The sequence below is a fragment of the Muntiacus reevesi genome, chromosome 4 (assembly GCF_963930625.1).
Source record: "Muntiacus reevesi chromosome 4, mMunRee1.1, whole genome shotgun sequence".
Classification (NCBI taxonomy): Eukaryota; Metazoa; Chordata; class Mammalia; order Artiodactyla; family Cervidae; genus Muntiacus; species Muntiacus reevesi.
The window spans coordinates 143861657-143880218 of NC_089252.1; the positions used below are offsets into that span (position 1 = coordinate 143861657).

General features: G+C 47.0%; 1 protein-coding gene across 1 annotated transcript; it reads right to left on the minus strand.

Moving 5' to 3' along the window:
• Window positions 1–855: 855 nt before the first annotated feature.
• On the minus strand, window positions 856–17876 carry LOC136166059 (keratin, type II cuticular Hb5-like). The gene is made up of 9 exons (XM_065932087.1): window positions 17454–17876; window positions 14774–14982; window positions 13047–13107; window positions 12006–12101; window positions 10921–11085; window positions 10562–10687; window positions 4619–4839; window positions 1710–1741; window positions 856–1007 (listed from the first exon to the last, which is right to left on the minus strand). The coding sequence occupies exons 1-9, from the start codon at window positions 17874–17876 to the stop codon at window positions 856–858; spliced, it is 1485 nt and encodes a 494-aa protein (XP_065788159.1).
• Window positions 17877–18562: the final 686 nt, after the last annotated feature.

The window sequence follows — 18562 nt, forward strand, 5'->3', positions numbered from 1 at the left end:
ATTCCTGGGCTCATCTCCAGAACTTTTGCTTCAGTGGTTCTGGATGAAGCCCAACATCTGCATATTTAACAATCCCCTCATCCCCCACTCCTCAGGGATCCTGATGGAGATGGTGGTCCATGGACCACACTTGGAGAAGCACTGAAGCAACTGGGGAAAACAAGGAAGGGTACAGGCATTGACTTGGTTAGAGGAGAAAATGTTTACCATGACATTTAATCATGCACACCAAAAGAGAGAAGAAGCCATACAGGAATCACCCCAATACAATAAAATTACAAACCACCGATAATAAAACCTGGGAAGATTAGCCTGTCTTTCCATCCTGACTGCCACATGGTTGAGGGATGCTCTGGGAACATACAGTCTCTCAGATCAAGTGAGGGGACTCCCAGAGCTCTGCCCCACTCCCTCTACTGCCCCCTCAGTGCTGATGGGCCATGAACAGTCCGTTGTCCAAGGGCAAAGCACAAGGGTGCATCCATGCCCTGCCACCTGCTACCTGGGCCTCTGCCCAGAGGGCCTGGCACACGGTCAGTTCTTAGTAAATGTCTACTAACCTGAAGTTAGGGAAGAAAATGACTAGGCAGTTTATATCCAAAAGTCTTTACATCTTTTCTTGGACCACAGAAGGGGGGAGAATCAATGGAGGTGGCAAGAATGCCAAACCCAGGGTTGACACTCAAAGAGTAAACTGTAACTCCAGTGAGAAGGAACCTGGAGAGTTAGTTCTGGCTCCCTAGTAAGGGACAATCGCTAAACTGACATTTGGGCCTGAGAGAGCAAAGTTTTCCCTGTTCCCCACTTTCCACCCTGGCCCCCTCAGACACCATCTGTCCAGAGTCCTATCCCCCACTATGCAAACCTCACAGATCTCACACTGGAACAGGCTCCCCCTACAGAAGGGGAGCAAAGAGCACTGCTGCTGATGGCCATGCCGCCCAGGCCACGAGGGACAGTGGAACCAAGGTCCCCGCAGATCACGCCACCCTGGGAACGGCTCACACCTGTAAGGAGATACCAACTCAGAATTCTCTCCATTTCAGACATGGTAAGACCCAGAGTTTTTCTAGAACCAATGATTAACTCTCTTTACACACTGAGGGACTAGTGACATGAATCCTTTTAAACTACAGGAAAATCTAAACCCATTGCCATCTTCCTGAAGGGGTATGGTTAGCAAGTTGGACTCCAAACTCTACTTGACTACACTGCAATGTTGAAATCTTTAGGCAAAAACTGATTGAGGACAGAATCATCTAGAAATAACGCTGCTGGAAAGGTGAGGGAAACAGATGACATCTAGGCTAGAGGTGGCATACACATCGAATTGTTAAAGATACAGATTTAAGAGATGTTTTCGGTAGCCCCAAGTGATCAGAATATACAGCTCATGGTTGGTTGGTTTGTTTTCTCATAAAACATTGTACCACCTGAGGAGTATTCTGTTTGGCTGAAAGACTTGGGTGATTTTTAAAGAACCAATTAGCAGGCCTGAATTTGCCACATGCGTAAGCCTAAGCTTCATGGATGCCCCAGATGGGTCCATATTTTGGGTGGTGGTCAGATATTTTGGGCTATCCATGTCTCTCAGCTCCTATCTCCCTCACTCAGTGACCTATGGACAGAGGTTCAATCCCCTATCACAAGTAACCTATGAAGACCATAGATACCCAAAGAAGCATGCCCACCCACACCCTCAAACTTACAGATGTTGATGGAGCCCACACCTTCACACAACCTGCAGGGGAGAGAAGAGGAGGCAGTTAGAACCTGGTTCCTCTGCTTTTGCGGCATGCCTGTTCTCCATCCTGAAGGCAGGGAGGAGATGAGGGGCGGGGCCTTCTGCGGAGGCATCAGTGCTAGCACTGTTCCCTGGGACCCCTAAAGGACAGGGGGAGGTTAGTTTGCAGGATCCAAAAGGCCGCTTTATTCCCTGTTTGCTTCTAGGCTATGGAAACTTGGGATACTGAAAAGTAGGGGTGGGGTGACCCTTCTTGTTCCTCTGCTAAAATTCCAGTAAAGCCAAAAAATAGGTGATGGGAGCAGCTACTGCCTAACTGGATACCTCTGGGTGGGAGAAAGCTTGCCTAGCATCCAAATGGATCCATTTTTACCTCACATTCTTAAATGCTATCCCAGACACACCTGACTTGATCAATTCTGAGGGAGGCTGGAGGGTATGTAGTTAAGAGCCTGGACCCTAGAGCAGGCTGAACCAGTTACTAGCTGGATGACCTTGGGCAGGTCACCTAACCTTTCCAAGCCTCAGTTTTCTCAGCTCTAACAAGATTGTTATAAGTTCTGTGTGTAGTGTCTGCAGACAGAGCCTGGCATGAAGTAAACCTGATGTTAAGGGTTTTCGGTATCTTTTGCTGAACACTATAAACAACCAGGACCTTGCATGCTTCATAAACACCTGTACTTTCTGCTCTGTGTCTCCCTCACTTTTTTTAAACCTCCAACTTCAAAACTTTTTCTCCAGGAGTGTTCTCCTCTGATTCATTCTGCCTGACTCAGAACCCTTCTCCACTCCTCGTCTTCTCAGGGGATATATGCTTCCAGCTCACCTTCCTGCTACGTGAACCTGGCTTTGCTATAGTCTCAGAACTGTGCCCTTACAGAAGATTCTAGCCAATGCCCATCAGCAGCTATCTCCAAGTTGAGTGATTAGGCCTGCTTTTATTTTCTGTGCTTTCTTCAATGAATGAGCATATAATCTAATTACATATGTTATATGTAAGAGGAAAGTGAAAGTGCTAGTCGCTCAGTCATGTCTGACTCTTTGTAACCCCATGGACCGTACCGAGCCAGGCCCCTCTGTCCTTGGAATTCTCCAGGCAAGAATACTGGAATGGATTGCCATTCCCTTCTCCAGAGGATCTTTCCAACCCAGAGGTCGAACCCGGGTCTCTTACATTGCAGGCATATTCTTTACCATCTGAGCTATCAAGGAAGCCCCATATGTGAGAGAAGAAGGTCTATCAAAAGGGCAATGGCCACCATATGCAAATACACTAAACAACCATTTAAAAGCTCATGTGTAGGGAACAGTGCATCATTTATTATGACTGAGTTACCAACACACTAATGATGATGGATGATTACCATAATGAAAGTAAGTTTCACATTGTACACTGAGTGCTAGCAAGTGGGTTAGGGGCTGCAAAGGAGGGGATAGCCCAGTTGGCTTCACCCAAAGGCCTGAGAAATGAACAGGAAATTTACTAGCTTTGGTCAGGCATGGCCAGCTGCCTTGGGCACCACTCTTGTCAGATTTGTAACACTAACAGTGTTCATATGGAGTCTCTCCGTGGGTGAAGCCCTGTCGGGCCACCCCACCATAGAGTTATTCTAATTCTGATAATACCTTCTTCCTGTACAAACTTACTACGTTCCATTACCTGTTGAATCTTTGTGATATCCTGAAGCAGTGGATTTTATGATTATCTGTTTTACAGGTTAGGACATTACTTTGAAGCTAGTATGTGTAGCACTGGGATCCAAACCTGGGTGATCTGGCTCACAGTCGGTGATCATAACCTCTACACTCTATTCCCCAGTCTGGCCTGCTCCCCATGATGGGACCCAGCTCAGAGGCAATTGTGTTGTGGCCATCTCAAGGCTAGAGACCCTTGTCTCTAGCAAGTAAACCTGCATTGCTCCCTCACATGCTGACATCCCCTGGCCCCTATTCTTGGCTCAAACTGTCAGCACTGCCTGAGGTGACCTATCCCTTTTCCGCCCCCCTCAGCTCCTCTACCTCCTCCCCTGAGAAGCCTCTGACAGTCTTCCTGGGACACTAATCCCAGTCACTAGGAGATGGGTGGACCCATGCCTGCCCCTGTCTTCTCTGCTGGGCAAGGACACAGTGCTGCTTCCATCTGTTCTCCATTTCTGAACACCAGACTCTCTGGGCTGAGAGAATTCCTTGCATTCTGTGCATCCCAAATTGAATGGCTTTTAACAAACCTTATGAATGATTCCAGTTTTCACAGCCCACTGAGATATGACTGCGAAAACACCCTTTCAGCCAACAGGGTAAAGTAGTTGCCTGGGAATGAGCTGTAGGTGCACTGGAGGGACAGCACAGGAGGGGACAGAGACCACTGGCGTGCTAGCCAGGAGGCTGGTGTAGTTCTAGCTTAGCTACTAACTAGATGCAATCTGATGATGAAGCTGAAGCTCCAATACTTTGGGCACTTGATGCAAAGAGCCGACTCATTAGAGAAGACCCTGATGCTGGGAAAGATTGAAGGCAGGAAGAGAAGGGGATGACAGAGGATGAGATGGTTGGATGATGTCACCAACTCAATGGACATGAGTTTGAGCAAACTCCGGGAGATGGTAAACGACAGGGAAGCCTGGTGTAGTGCAGTCCATGGGGTCGCAAAGAGCTGGACATGACTGAGCGACCCAACAACAAGAAGCTGTGGTCTTGGGCAAGCCTTTCTCCTCTCTGAACTTCAGTTTCCCTATCTGGGAATAGGGCAATGGGTGACCTCTCTAGGTCTCTAGAGACTTGGCCAGTTTGAATGCTCTCTGCCTGGAGGTGAGTCAGTGAGACACTCTTCTAGCCCCACGTGGGGATATGAAGTGGCCCTGGGCCCGTACTCACCGGCTCTCCTCGCCCTCCAGCAGTTTGCGATAAGTGGCGATCTCCACGTCCAAGCCCAGCTTGGAGTTCATCACCTCCTGGTACTCCTTGAGCAGGCAGGCCATGTCCTGCTTGGCCTTCTGCAGGGCCTCCTCCAGCCCCACCAGCTTGCACTTGGCATCGTTAAGGGCCACCTCTCCCTGCTGCTCCGCCTCAGCCAGGGCGGTCTCCAGCTTGCAGCGCTGTGGGGAGGAAAGGAGAAAAGGAGCTTAAGAAGAGTGCCGTCTGTGGGGACTCTGGGTCTCTGTGGGGACTAAGGTCTCCCATAGCCTTGGTCATCCCAGTTTACCTCAATTCAAAATGGTCAATTTTTAAATTAACTAGGCAGGGAAATCACAGCCATTTGGAGCTTTCTCCCTTCATTTTTTAAAACTATCTTGTAAGACTCAATTCCACAGTGAGCTGTTAGAGGAAGAAAACGTTAGCACTAGAATCAAACTAAGGCTAATATTAGATAATTATCTCACATTTTTATACTGCTGTTAATTTACAAGTCACTTTCACAGATGGTATCTAATTTGACCTTGAAGTTACTCTTGAGCTTGTCAGAATAGGTGTGGTTATTTCCATTATTCGGATGAAGACATTGAACCTCAGTCGGAGAGGCTGTGACTTGCTCCAAGCTACCCGATTAGTGAGGGCCAAGCCCAGATTTTCAGAAGCTGCTGTATGGGAATCTCATTCTTTGGTCCCCTAAGATCAGCATGCTGGAAGAAGCTCCTGTTCCAATGCTTTTATCCATTAACTATAGCGCCTTCCTTTTGTCCACTTAAGAAAGTATATGGAACTTCTACAACTCAATAGCAGAAAACAAAATTAACCTAATTTTTTTAATGGGCTAAGGACCTAAATAGACATCTCTTCAGACAAGACAAATAAATGACTAATAGATATATGAAAAAGACGTTCAACATCACCCATCATCAAGGAACTGCAAACCAATCCACAGTGAGAATCACCTCACACCTGTCAGTTTGGCTATTATCAGAAAAGCAAGACAAGTATTAATGAGGATGTGGAGAAATTGAACCTCTGGTACACTTTTGGTGGGAATGCAAAATAGTGCAGCTGCTCTGGAAAACAGTTTAAAGGTTCCCCAAAAACTTAAAAATAGGATTATCATATGATCCAGCAATTCCACTTCTGAGTATTTTATCCCAAAGAATCTAAAGCAGAATCTCAAAAAGATATTAGCTCTCCCGTGTTCCTATTATTCACAATAGCCAAGAATGAAAACAATGTAATGTTCATCAACAGGTGAATGGATAAAGAAATTGTGGTATACACATACAATGAAATATTATTGAGCCTTTTAAAAGAAGGAAATTCTCCAATGTGTGACAAGGTGGATGAACCCTGAGGACATTATGCTAAGTGTAATGAGCACCAAAGAATTGATGCTTTTGAACTGTGGTGCTGGAGAAGTCTCTTGAGAGTCGCTTGGACTGCAAGGAGATCCAACCAGTCCATCCTAAAGGAGATCAGTCCTGGGTGTTCATTGGAAGGACTGATGCTGAAGCTGAAACTCCAATACTTTGGCCACCTGATGCGAAGAGCTGACTCATTTGAAAAGACCCTGATGCTGGGAAAGATTGAGGACAGGAGGAGAAGGGGATGACAGAGGATGAGACGGTTGGATGGCATCACCGACTCAATGGATATGAGTTTGAGTGGACTCCGGGGGTTGGTGATGGACAGGGAGGCCTGGCGTGCTGCGGTTCATGGGGTTGCAAAGAGTCAGACACGACGGAGCAACTGAACTGAACTGAATAAGCCAGACACAGAAAGACAAACACTGCACAATTCAGCTTATATGATTTATCTGTAATAGTCAAAATCATAGAATTAGAGTGGAGTAGGGATTTCCCTGGTGGTCTAGCGGTTAAGAATCTGTCTTGCAATGCCAGGGGTGCGAGTTCAATCCCTGGTCGGGGAACTAAGATCCCATATGTCTCAAGCAATTAAGCCTGCAAAACTAGAGAGTCCATGTGGCGCAAGTAAAGACCCTGAACGAGGCAACGAAGATTCTACGTGCGGCAACTAAGACCTGAAGCAGCCAAATAAATACATATTAAAAAAAAAAAAAAGAAAGAGTGGAGTGATGGTTGCCAGGGTCTGGGAGGAGGAGGAAATAGGGAGTTAGAAATCAGTGGGCATAAAGCAGGACAAATAAGCTCTAGAGATTCACTATAAAACATTGTACCTAGAGTCAACAATAATGTATTGCACATTTTAAAATTTCGTTAAGAGGGTGTATCTCATTTTAAGTGTTCTTGTTGTTAGTCACTCAGCCTCATCCAATTCTTGTGACCCCATGGACTGTAGCCCACTAGGCTCCTCTGTCCATGGAACCCTCCAGGCAGGAATGCTGGAGTGGGTTGCCATTCCCTTCTCCAGGGGATGTTCCCCACCCAGGAATCAAGATAGGGTCTCCCGCATATCAGGTGGATTCTTTACCATCTGAGCCTTCAGGAAACCTATAAGTTTTTATTCTAACAACATTAAAATAAATATTTTTAAAAAGCATATCAGAATGCAAGTGAGGAAAACTTCTAACGTTCTCTAACTTCACTTCTGGAAAGTAAATCATTCTCATATTCCATTATTTGGCTACTAATAGTAACAAATTACTTCTGATACATCTTACACAGTGGCTGAGAACAGCTAAACTGAGGGGAGAGGACAGAATTTAAACCAGGTATATGTGGGAACTCAGTATTAAGATACAGGTGGTATCACAAACCAGTGAGTAAAGAAATGGATTACATAACACATTTTCTTACTGTATGTAGAGAAATTTAATTTAAAAACTGCTCCTTGTACACACCAAAAATAAAGGTCAGATGGATTAAAGACCTAAATCTGAGACGTAAAAGTATAAAATCAGTAGAAGACAAAATTGTAACAGGAGATCTCTATGACCTCAAACCTTTGTAAGTATTAACCGTTAAAGCAAAAAGTGATGGATTTGGCTACATCCAGTTTAAAGATTCCTATTTAGTGAAGGAAATCAGAGCAAAACAGACAAGTGACAGACTTAGAGAAGATTAGCTGCAAAATGTATAAATATAAAGGGTTAACATCTACATAGAATGGACAAGGAAATACTGGAAATCACTGAGAAAAAAAAGACAGAATCACAATAAAAAACGGGCAGATGATCTGAACAGGCAGCTCTTAGAAAGGAAAATGCAAATGAGTAGTAAGTGAATGAAGAGACAGTCATTCTAGTTAACGACAGAAATGAAAATTATAGTAACAGCTAGATGCCATTTACATGTTATTAGATCCACAAGAGTTCCAAAGTCTGGTAATAGCAAATGCTGAAACAGAAGTCCTGACTTGCTCATACTGGGAGCACTCTGACCCGGAACTCCGAGGTCATTTATAGAAAGTAAATTAGTGAATATATTACAACTCAACAATTCCATTTCTTGCTTTATACCTTCAAAACATCCCTCATGTGGTTACACATGGAAACCTGTAGAAATATGTATTAAATGTTCATGATACAACTGATTGTAACAGTAAAGTCTTGGAGGCAAACTAAGCAAGCATCCATCAATAAGGGAATGGATAGGAAACCATGGTTTATCAATAGGACAGAAATAATGAAACAGACAATTTATAGTGATGTGCATGAATTTCAAAGACTTCCAACTGGCAAGGGGCAGAATTTGAATGAGATTTATGGTATAATATCATTTTATAAACTTAAAACACTAAGAGGTTTAAATGAATCTAATACACATATGAAATATATAAATGAAAGAGAGACTATAAAGACCTATATTAAATGCATGAGAGTGAGTGCTGGGATGAAGTTAGAATGAAGAAGGAATTCATAGGGCCTGGACTCCATCTCAGGCCTGTCTGTGCTGATCGTGCTTGGCCACCTCTCCAGTGGACTCTGAACTCTCTGCTTTGTGCCTGTGGGAACGACAATGGGAGGATAAGACCCCCTCCGGACAGGGGAACCTTGAAGATCACATCCAGGTTACTCATCACCTGAGAGAAAACAGACACTAATCACCCCTGCCTCCGGACACTATCTATCAGAATGTAAGCGCAGGCTTATCGGTTATTAACTATTTGGAATGTAACTGCGGGCTTATTGATTATTGACTGTTTGAACACGTAACACGTGAATGATGGGGTTATTGTAGTTGTATTTACCCTTCCTTTGTTTATGTAAGTCTCAAGGGAATTGGGGTAGTGGGTTTGGACACGTACACATGGGGTAGGTGGTGAGTTTGGACACGTATACATGGGGTATAAAAGATTTTCACAAATGCTGGACGGGGTCCTTGGCTAAGAGGTGACTCTGCCTTGGGTCCGCCGGTGTAATAAACTGCACTCCACTATCTGCATTGTCCTTCTGAGTGAGTCTGTTTCCTGGAAAGCATGGCTATAACAAGAATAGAACTGAAGATGAAGGATGGACAGTTATAAATGAGAGAAATGCACAGAGGGTGGTAGTGCTCCATTTGAACAGAGTGATGTGTCACTAGTTCAGGCCTGTGCACCCTAAGTCCAACAAGAGAAGTGGGGGGAGAGAGAAAAAGCAGGAGACGTGCACAGCACTAGACTATATTGTCTAAGGTGTGTTTAGAGGAGAGAAACTGTGCAGGGATATAGAGGACAATGAGAACAGAATTCAGAGAAGGTAGACCAAGCATCCTCTCTTTGAATGTCTTGTGCACTCTTGGTCATTCAGATGCAGATTGTTAAAACACAAGCCTCTTCAAAAGGGAGCACTCCTACACTGTTGGTGGGAATGTAAGTTGGTGCAGCCATTATGGAAAACAGTATGGAAACTGAAAGTTGCTCAGTTGTGTCCGACCCTTTTTGACCCATGGACTAAACAGTCCACGGAATTCTCCTGGCCAGAATACTAGAGTGGGTAGCCATTCCCTTCTCCAGGGGATCTTCCCAACCCAGAGATCAAATCCAGGTCTCCTGCATTGCAGGCGGATTCTTTACCAGCTGAGCCATCATGGAAGCTCAAAACAGTATTCAGATTCCTTTAAAACTAAACATAGAGTTACCATATGATCCAGCAATCCCAGTCCTGGGTATATATCTGGAGAAGACCCTAATTTGAAAAGATACATGCACCCCAATGTTCATTGCAGCACTATTTACAATATCCAAGACATGGAAACAACCTCAATGTCCGTCGACAGATGAGTGGATAAAGATGTGGCATATACACAGAGAGAGAGAGAGAGAGAGGGAGGAATGTTACTCAGCCATGAAAAAGAGTGAAATAATACCTGTAGCAACATGAATGGACTTAGAAGCTATGTACTGAGTGAAACCAGTCAGACAAAGACAAATACCATATGATATCACTTACATGTGGAATCAAAGATACGACACAAGTGAACTTATCTACAAAAGAATCACAGACATAGAGAACAAACTATGGTTACCAAAAAGGGAAGAGGATGGGGAAGGGGATAAATTAGGAGTTTGCGATTAGCAGATATAAACAACTATATATAAAATAAATAAACACCAAGGTCCACTGTATAGTGCAGGAAATTATACTCAATATCCTTTAATAAACCATAATGGAAATGAAATATAGATGCTTGTGCATGTGAGCTAAATTGCTTCCGTTGTGTTCAGCTCTTTTGTGACCCTATGGACTATAGCCTGCCAGGCTCATCTGTCCATGGGATTCTCCAGGCAAGGATACTGGAGTGGGTTTCCATGCCCTCCTCCAGGGAATCTTACCAACCCAGGGATCGAGCCCATATCTCTTATGTCTCCTGCTTTGGCAGGTGAGTTCTTTACCACTAGCACCACCTAGAAAGTCTATATTTATGCTTATGCCCCTCCAAAGTTAGCAGCAGTGGGAGGAAAGCAGAGAGCAGACCCCAGCAGCAGCCCACCAACCTGCTGCTTGACGTTCTCCACCTCGGCTGTCAGCCTCTGGATCATGCGGTTCAGCTCGTTGATCTCCTCCTTGGTTCTGCGGAGGTTCTCACCCTGCTGTGTCACTGTGACCTTCATCTCCTCGCACTGCAGGTTGGGAGACAGACATGAGGAAAGGACCAATGACTGCAAGGTGGCTGCAGGTACTGAGATGTTGTCACGCAGAGTCAACCCACATTCTTCTGGGATTATCCCACCTCCTGCCCTGCTCTGCATGGACCTCCACCATAGCCCATCTGATTGCATGGGTGCATTTTCGAGGGAAGCTCCAGCTCCAGAGGTCCTCTCTGCCCACTGGGGCAGTCTGCCCTCCAGCTCACCTTGGTTTGGTACCAGGACTCAACCTCAGCCCTACTGCGGCTGGCGATGCCATCATACTGAGCCTTGATCTCAGCCACAACCGCGTCCATGTTGAGCTCCCGGCTGTTGTCCATCTTGACCACCACCGAGGTATCAGAGATTTGCGACTGAAGGAGGCAGATTTCCTGTAGGAGACAACAACCAGTGCCCTCATCTCCAAAGCCCTCTCCGATTCTCCTCTCTGCAAGTAATTCAAAACACAAACCCCAACTCTGAAATTTTAGAAAATTAATTAGAAAACTTCTGGCAAGTCAGGAAATTTTTTCAAGTGCTGCTTTAAGAATAAAAGGCTAAAATTTGGATCATAATATCAAGGCAGTGAGTAAGGTGGAATTTCATTAATGCCTGGATCAAAAGAGGTAGATTTCTGTGGATAGGGTCAAATTGGGTCACTCCACTTGGGGCCTCAAATACCCAGATCAGCTGTGACTGTCTGTATAAACCTAATCCACCAGATAATAGATAGGTTCAGAGTCCTGAATTTTCTAACTGGGCTTTCACACTATTTGAATTAATAAGATATGATTATTATATTCACATACCTAAACTTACAGTGTCAAATCTCCATGTTATGCTGTGTAGATAGGCAATGAATCACAGTCTTTCAAGTTATATTTTTTGCTTTCTGTCTTTTTTTAATTACAGTATAGTTCATCTACAATGTTATGATCACTTTAGATGTATAGCAAACTGATTCAGTTATACATACATATATATCTTTTTTCAGATTTTTTTTTTCATATAGGTTATTGCAAAATGTTGAGTTTAGTTCCCTGCATTCTATGGTAGGTCTTTGTTGGTTATCTATTTTAGATATAGTAGTGTATATCTGTTAACTCCAAAAAGGAAGGGCATTACTCATTTCTATTTTGACAGATCTGAGCAAGAGAAAAATCTCTTGTCACAAAAAGAAAGGATCTTGAGGCCCTAGAAGAATAAGGAATGCTTAACTTTTCCTAGAACCTAGGAACCGGGACAGAAAACCTAGAAAACCCTCCTCCGCCCTCTCCTTCACTTGCCCTTCTGGAGATGGGAAGAGGCTCACCTCATCGTACAGGCACTGCAGGAAGCTCATCTCCTCCTTCAGGGCCTCCACATTGGCCTCCAGGTCAGCCTTGCGCAGATAGGCACAGTCGATGTCCTGGTGGAGACACACAGGAGGGCGGGATAGGAGAGTGGGCCAGGGGAGCCTTCAGCGCCCCTGGACCGCTGCACTCTGTGGGGGCCCTGAGGCCATCTCCCAGCCCACCCCTTTCCCATCACATAAACATCAGTGGGACCCCTGGGATAGAAGTGGGAAGGAATCAGGCTCCTAGAGACTTCTTTCCACTTCCTCCAGAACTAGGGATCCCGCAGAAGCATGTAGCCTAAGATGACAACCCAAAATGTCAGGCTGTAGCCACCAAGTCAAACTGATCCATAGAGCATGGCCGTGTGGTGAGCACAGAGCCAGGGGTGGTCCTTGGCGCCCAGGGTCAGGTACCACTCAACACCCAAGCAGCTGGCTCTCCCGTCTGAAACCAAGGCCACACCTGTCCTGGCAGATTTTTCTACCAGCCCTCTCTCCATTCCATGATTACTAACAAATGAGGTGTGTCTGGTAAGCACAGTATTTATGAAGAGCATTAGCATACACTTCAACTCACCAATTTGAAATCAAAGAGAAATCATTAATAGTTTTCTCCCCTGGTTTTTCCACCGTCTCCACTTGCACTGAATAAGGACCACAGCTCCCATAGTCACTAGCAAGCTGAGAACTAACACCTCCTGATCTGGGAAGCAAAGGCCCTGGGAGAGAGAAACTGATTTGAAAGTGACCTTGCCAGCTTTCGGGAAGTTTACAAAAAGCCAAACAGCAGCATGATGAGGTCTCTTTTTAAGAAGCTTACATCCGCACAGTTGGTTCCTGCATGGCAGCCAAGATGGCTTTGGCAGCCTGCCTGACCCACCGACAAGCCTCCGTTTGCTGGGGAACCTGGTCTGATCACCACCGCAACTGGACTGACTCGAAATTAGCAAGATGCCCAGGCTCCGAGCATGCAGCATCCAAGATTTAATTCCTCTCCATATGCAACGAGTCACTCACCTTCTTCAGCACCACAAACTCATTCTCAGCCGTAGTCTTGAGAGCCACCTCTTCTTCATACCTGAGGAGAGACAGCACAGTTGGCGAGGCCCCACCCAAGGGGTGAGGGCCTCAGGCTAGCCAACCGAGTCCTAGGTTATCAAAACTCCCTGGTCCTGCCCTGGACTTTCTGTGACTCTTAGGAGAAGCGTCTTGGCCTCTCTAGACTTCTGTTTCTCAGCCACAGAGAACCCACCAAAGGACACCGGATATGGAGTTCAGATACCTGATTTCTGGTCCAAGTTTGGGCTGAAGTCGCTGCAAAAACCTCAGGCAAGTCACTGAATCTCTCTGTGTCTTGGGTTAAATTGCCCGATGTGTGATCAGGTACTCAGTAATTATTTGTTCATTTCAAAGGAATGAAAGATGCTCCAGGAGGCCTTTCAACCCTAAATCTGTACAAAATATAGCTACCCGGGAGGCCATTCTCTCCCTCTCCCCCAACATCCAAGACCTTGAAATCAGAGAAGCCACTTATGGTGCCCAGATTGCTGGGAGCATTTCCACAGCCCTCCTCTGCCAGCCTGGTCCATTCTCTCTCTCTTGCCTATGAGGTTTTATCCCTGGAGCAGTCCTGCCCCAACCTGACAAGGAGTACCAGAGTTCCCAGAACATGGTTTTCACAACTTTTTAATGACGGGGTAATTGGGACTGCTGTAAACTCTGAGCTCTATAATTACCGGCCCTCTCACCCCCAGAGTGAGAGACAGACCCTGACACCTGCAAACAATTGTGTCTGCATTTGCATCCCCCCAGGCAAAACCCATTGCTGGATCCATCTGGATGGTAGAGCCTGATCTTCCAAGACCAGAATTTCAATTACTTCCCAGTGAAATTACCAGCACCGATTATGTCAAAATCACTCACCACTCTGTCCATATCTACCAAGTAAAGAAGAGCAAGTTAACAGTGACCCAGTAAGTTTAAACAAGGTAATGGCCAGACTAAATAAATCGAATTAAAACAAAAGATTGACATCGACCTTTGAATTGTGGAGCCTGGCAGAACAAGAGCCTGATCACTTATCTGCCGAGTAAATAGAAGAATGATCCAAGACACTTGAATGGTATCTGCCAAATCATCCTCAAGGTAACTCCCCAGAGACCTCTCCTTTCCTCCCGTCCTAGCGCTGACTGCTCCCAAGTGTCTGTTCTCCATCCTCCTGCGTCCTTTGTTCCTCACTCTCCGTCTCTCTTGGGCTTCCCTGGTGGCTCAGATGGTAAGGAATCTGTCTGCAATGCAGAAGGCCGGGGTTCAATCCCTGGGTCAGGAAGATCCCCTGGAGAAAGGAATGGCTACCCAGTCCAGGAATCTTGCTGGAAGAATTCCATGGACAGAGAATTCTGGCAGGCTACAGCCCAGGGGTCACACGGAGTTGGACACAACTGAGTGACTAACACTTTCACTGTCACCTTCTCCATCTCTGGGTCAGTCTGTGCTCTGGATGTGTGCCCACCTCTCCCAGGCTGGGAGCTCTTCTTCCCTGCAAAGCTTTCCCCAGTTCCTAGAATGGGGCTGCAAGTGTTGAGAGCCGAGACAAGACAGAGCAGACTAATAAAGCAGAACCATCTTGGTAAGTAGGCTGGGATGACCATAATCTTTAGCCACCTCCATCTCCGGGAAGGTTGTATGAACTCAGTCAAGACCCACTGCACACCTATAACCACTCCCAGCCTGGCCACACTCACTTCTTCTTGTAGCCCTCCAGAACTTCCTCCACATGGTTGAGCTCTGAGGCCAGCCTCCCGCTGTCGGCCTCCACGCACTCGGCCTCCCGCCTCAGCGTCTCGATGTAGCCATTGAACAGGGGCTCGAGGTTGCTCTCGCAGCACTGGCGGTTCTGATAGAACTGCAGCTTGGTCTCCAGCAGCTTGTTCTGCTGCTCCAGGAGGCGCACCTGCCATCCGGAGTGGTAGAAAGAGACTCGGGAGGAGCCCCGGGAGGTGACTGGTCCCCCAGAGCTCCCCCTGCCCTTGGGGATGATCCCTGAGCCGCAGCAAATGATCTGGCCAAGTCAGAAAAGGCAAGACACAATTGTTGCCCCCAAAAATTTCCCCTCACTCCAACCTTCCTTCAAGAAAGAATACACAATCTATTTGTGATTTATTTACTCTGCACAGAATGAAATAACTTCTCATCCTGCAAAAATATCCCAGACCTCGTGTGGCAAGCCAAAAATGGCCCCTCAAAGATGTTTATGTCCCAGTCCTCAGAACCTGTAAATAGGTCGCATTACACGAAAGAGGACCTTGCAAGTGGAATTAAGGTTATGAAACTGAAGATCAAGGGATTAGCCTGAATTATCCAGGTGACACCAAGATAGTCACACAGGCCTTTTAAACTGAAAGGGAAGGAAGAAAAGTAAAAGATAAAGATAAAGTAAAAGATATCCTCAAAAGAAGGAAGCAGAGGAGAGATTTGAACCATGAGAAGCTCTGGTCCACTGTCATCTTTGGAGATAGAGATCAGGCCTTGAGTCAAGGAATATGGAGGCCCCTAAACACTGAGACCAACCTCTGCCAGTCAGCCAGCAAGGGACAGGGACTCCAGTCCTCCAGTCACAGACCTCAATTCTGTACGTTTGCATGGCCCTGAACGTAAGTTTTCCCAGGACCTCCAGAGGAAGTACAACACTGCTGATACTTTGATTTTGGCCTCATTAGGTAATATGTTTGTGTTCTTTTAAGCTGCTAAGTTTGTGGGCATTTTTATGACAGTGATTCAAAAATGCACCCACCATGACTCTCTTTCACTCTGACCCCAAGGCAAGGGGTCCAGAGGGACTGGACCAGGAATCTGAAGATTTCTCATTGCCTAACTCTGCCACTCACCATGTCATTGTGCCTCATTTTTTCTGAGCCTCAATTTATTATTTTTATTTTTATTTATTTGTTTATGGCTGCCTTCAGTCTTCGCTGCCACTTGAGGGCTTTCTCTAGTTGTGGTGAGCAGAGGTTACTCTCTAGTTGTGGTGTGTGGGTTTCTGCTTGTGGTGGCTTCTCTTGTTGCAAAGCATGGGCTCCACAGTCTGAGGTCAGTGGTTGTGGCACACAGGCTTCGTTGTGCCGAGGTGTGTGAAATCTTCCCGGACCAGGGCTCGAACCTGTGTCCCCAGGATTGGCAGGCAGGTTCTTAACCACTGGATCACCAGGGAAGTCCTCTGAGCCTCATTTTAAACTGAGGCAGTGAGAACACATCAGCAGCGGCACACTGGCAGCCCCCAGGTGCTATCTGGCCCAGAGGCATGTTTTATTTGGCCTGCACGTTGTTTTATAAAAGTCCGATTCATCACCAGCATTTAATAAGTGAGTGATTTGGGGCGAGAATCTGGCTTTCCCTCACCTCAACAAGCCTGAAAATTGGACGATGCTGGGTATGAGCTGGATTTCAACCTCGCCCGACCCCTGGCGGGTGGCCTTGGGCAAGGAGTAACCTGTATGATCCAACGTCAACTTCATTTTGCCGAAATGAGGGAAGAATGGTTTGGACAGCCAACAGTATGTTAAGAATGGGTGTCCAGCACCTTTGCTTGCAGGCATGCCTATTCCTGATGAAGGCATTTGTCTAAGAACAATGTTTCCACTCCTCCCGCCCCCATCCCCTTGGAATGCATCTTACTACAAAGTCCAAGGTGCAGATGTGCACATGAATCACATTGGAAGGGGAGGTTTTCCTCCAGTGAACATGGGTGGCTGTCCTTCCCAGAGCCATCAGACTCACAGAGGGAGCTTCACTGGGACAAGGGAAACCAGAGCTATATATCCAACCAGAAGGCCGGCTTGGAGACTGCAACATCAGAACAGCACCGTGCTACATCCTCTAACTCAGCCCCTGTGGATCTCCTGTTTCTCACCTCACTGTCTTCAATCTGTGTATGTTTTGAGTAGGGGAGTGCATCAGAGCCTGAAGTCCTAGAAATTCCCAGGCTTCCCACAAGGCGCCCACCAGAAGGGAGCAGGACAGGAGCTTCTGGCCTCTCTGTCCTGGCTCCCCTGTCCACAAGGGAGACGGCAGCGTCTCCTCTAGGAGAGAGTGAGACACCAGTCTCAGCAGAGAGACCCACCCCACCCAACTCCCTTGATGGTTGAGATCCAGGAGATGGGGCCCCAGACACACAGTCAGCTCCTGCTGGGCAAGGTGAGCAACAGCGATAAACCTTCCTTTTCTGTCTGGTGGTTTCACATCCACGATTACTTTGGAATCTCATGGCACCATTTGAAAACTGAGACCCTGATTCAGTCATGTTCTCAGGGCCATGTGCTAATTCGGAACAGGGCAATCCCCAGGTATTGGAACCCAGTCTGTCACCAGGTTCCAAGTACCTTTCCCTTCCTAAGCCACAGCCCAGGGGACAACCCAGACACCCACCTTGTCGATGAAGGCAGCGAACTTGTTGTTGAGACATTTGATCTGCTCCTTCTCCTCGTGCTTCACGCACTGCGCCTTGGGGTCGATCTCCAGGTTGAGGGGTGTGAGGAGGCTCTCATTGACCGACACAGTGGTGATACAGGGTGGGGTAGGCCCGCAGAGCCCCCCTGCCCTGTAGCCAAAGCTTCCCCCTCCTCGGAGGGGCCACGCACAACTCACTGCGATCCGCGGGGACCCCACTGCACACAGGCTCCGGCTGCCAAAGCCCCCGAGACGACGGTAGCTGGGGCCCCCGGGGCTGCCCCCGCGGAAGGCCAGGCCACTGGCAAAGCCATGCACCCCAGACTTGGGCACAATGGCTGAGCAGGAGCTGAAGTCCCGGACCCTGTAGCTGGAACTGTTGCGGTAGGAACAGCTCGCCATGCCTCTGCGCGCCAGGCCAGAGCCAGGACGGGGAGGTGGGGAGAATCCAAGGATGCCAGGACCCGCTAGCCCTCCTGCCTTTTATCGGGCAGACAGCAGGCCTCCAGACAACATAAAAGTCAGGAGAAAGTTATTAACACCATTTATGAGCGTGGGAATCTCCCGCTAGGCAGGCTGAGAGGGAAGCTGAAACTTGCCTCCCTTAATAGATGTATCAAGGAGACCCTGTATCACAGTAAACCTGCCCCTGCCTTTTCAGCCCCACAGGTCTAGACACATCCATGAAGCCCCTAATTCCCCTGCAGCCCTGGGAGCAGACCTGACATCATGATCCCACATGGGCAAGTGGAGGCCTATACCAGTGCCTTCTTGAGACTTGAAGGGTCCCATGTCCCACTAAGGTCCCTGGGCCCATCCTTCCCAGCAGAGCACGTGATGCCTGGAGCATCCTTCCAGGTGAGCACGGGCGAGGGGTCATATTCGACCCTTTCCCTGGCATGGATGAAAGTGGAAGTCTCTCAGTCGTGTCCAAATCTTTGTGACCCCATGGACTATACGGTCCATGGAATTCTCCAGGCCAGAATACTGGAGTGGGTAGCCATTCCTTTCTCCAGATCTTCCCAACCTAGAGATCGAACCCAGGTCACCTGCATGGCAAGCGGATTCTTTACCAACCGAGCCACCAG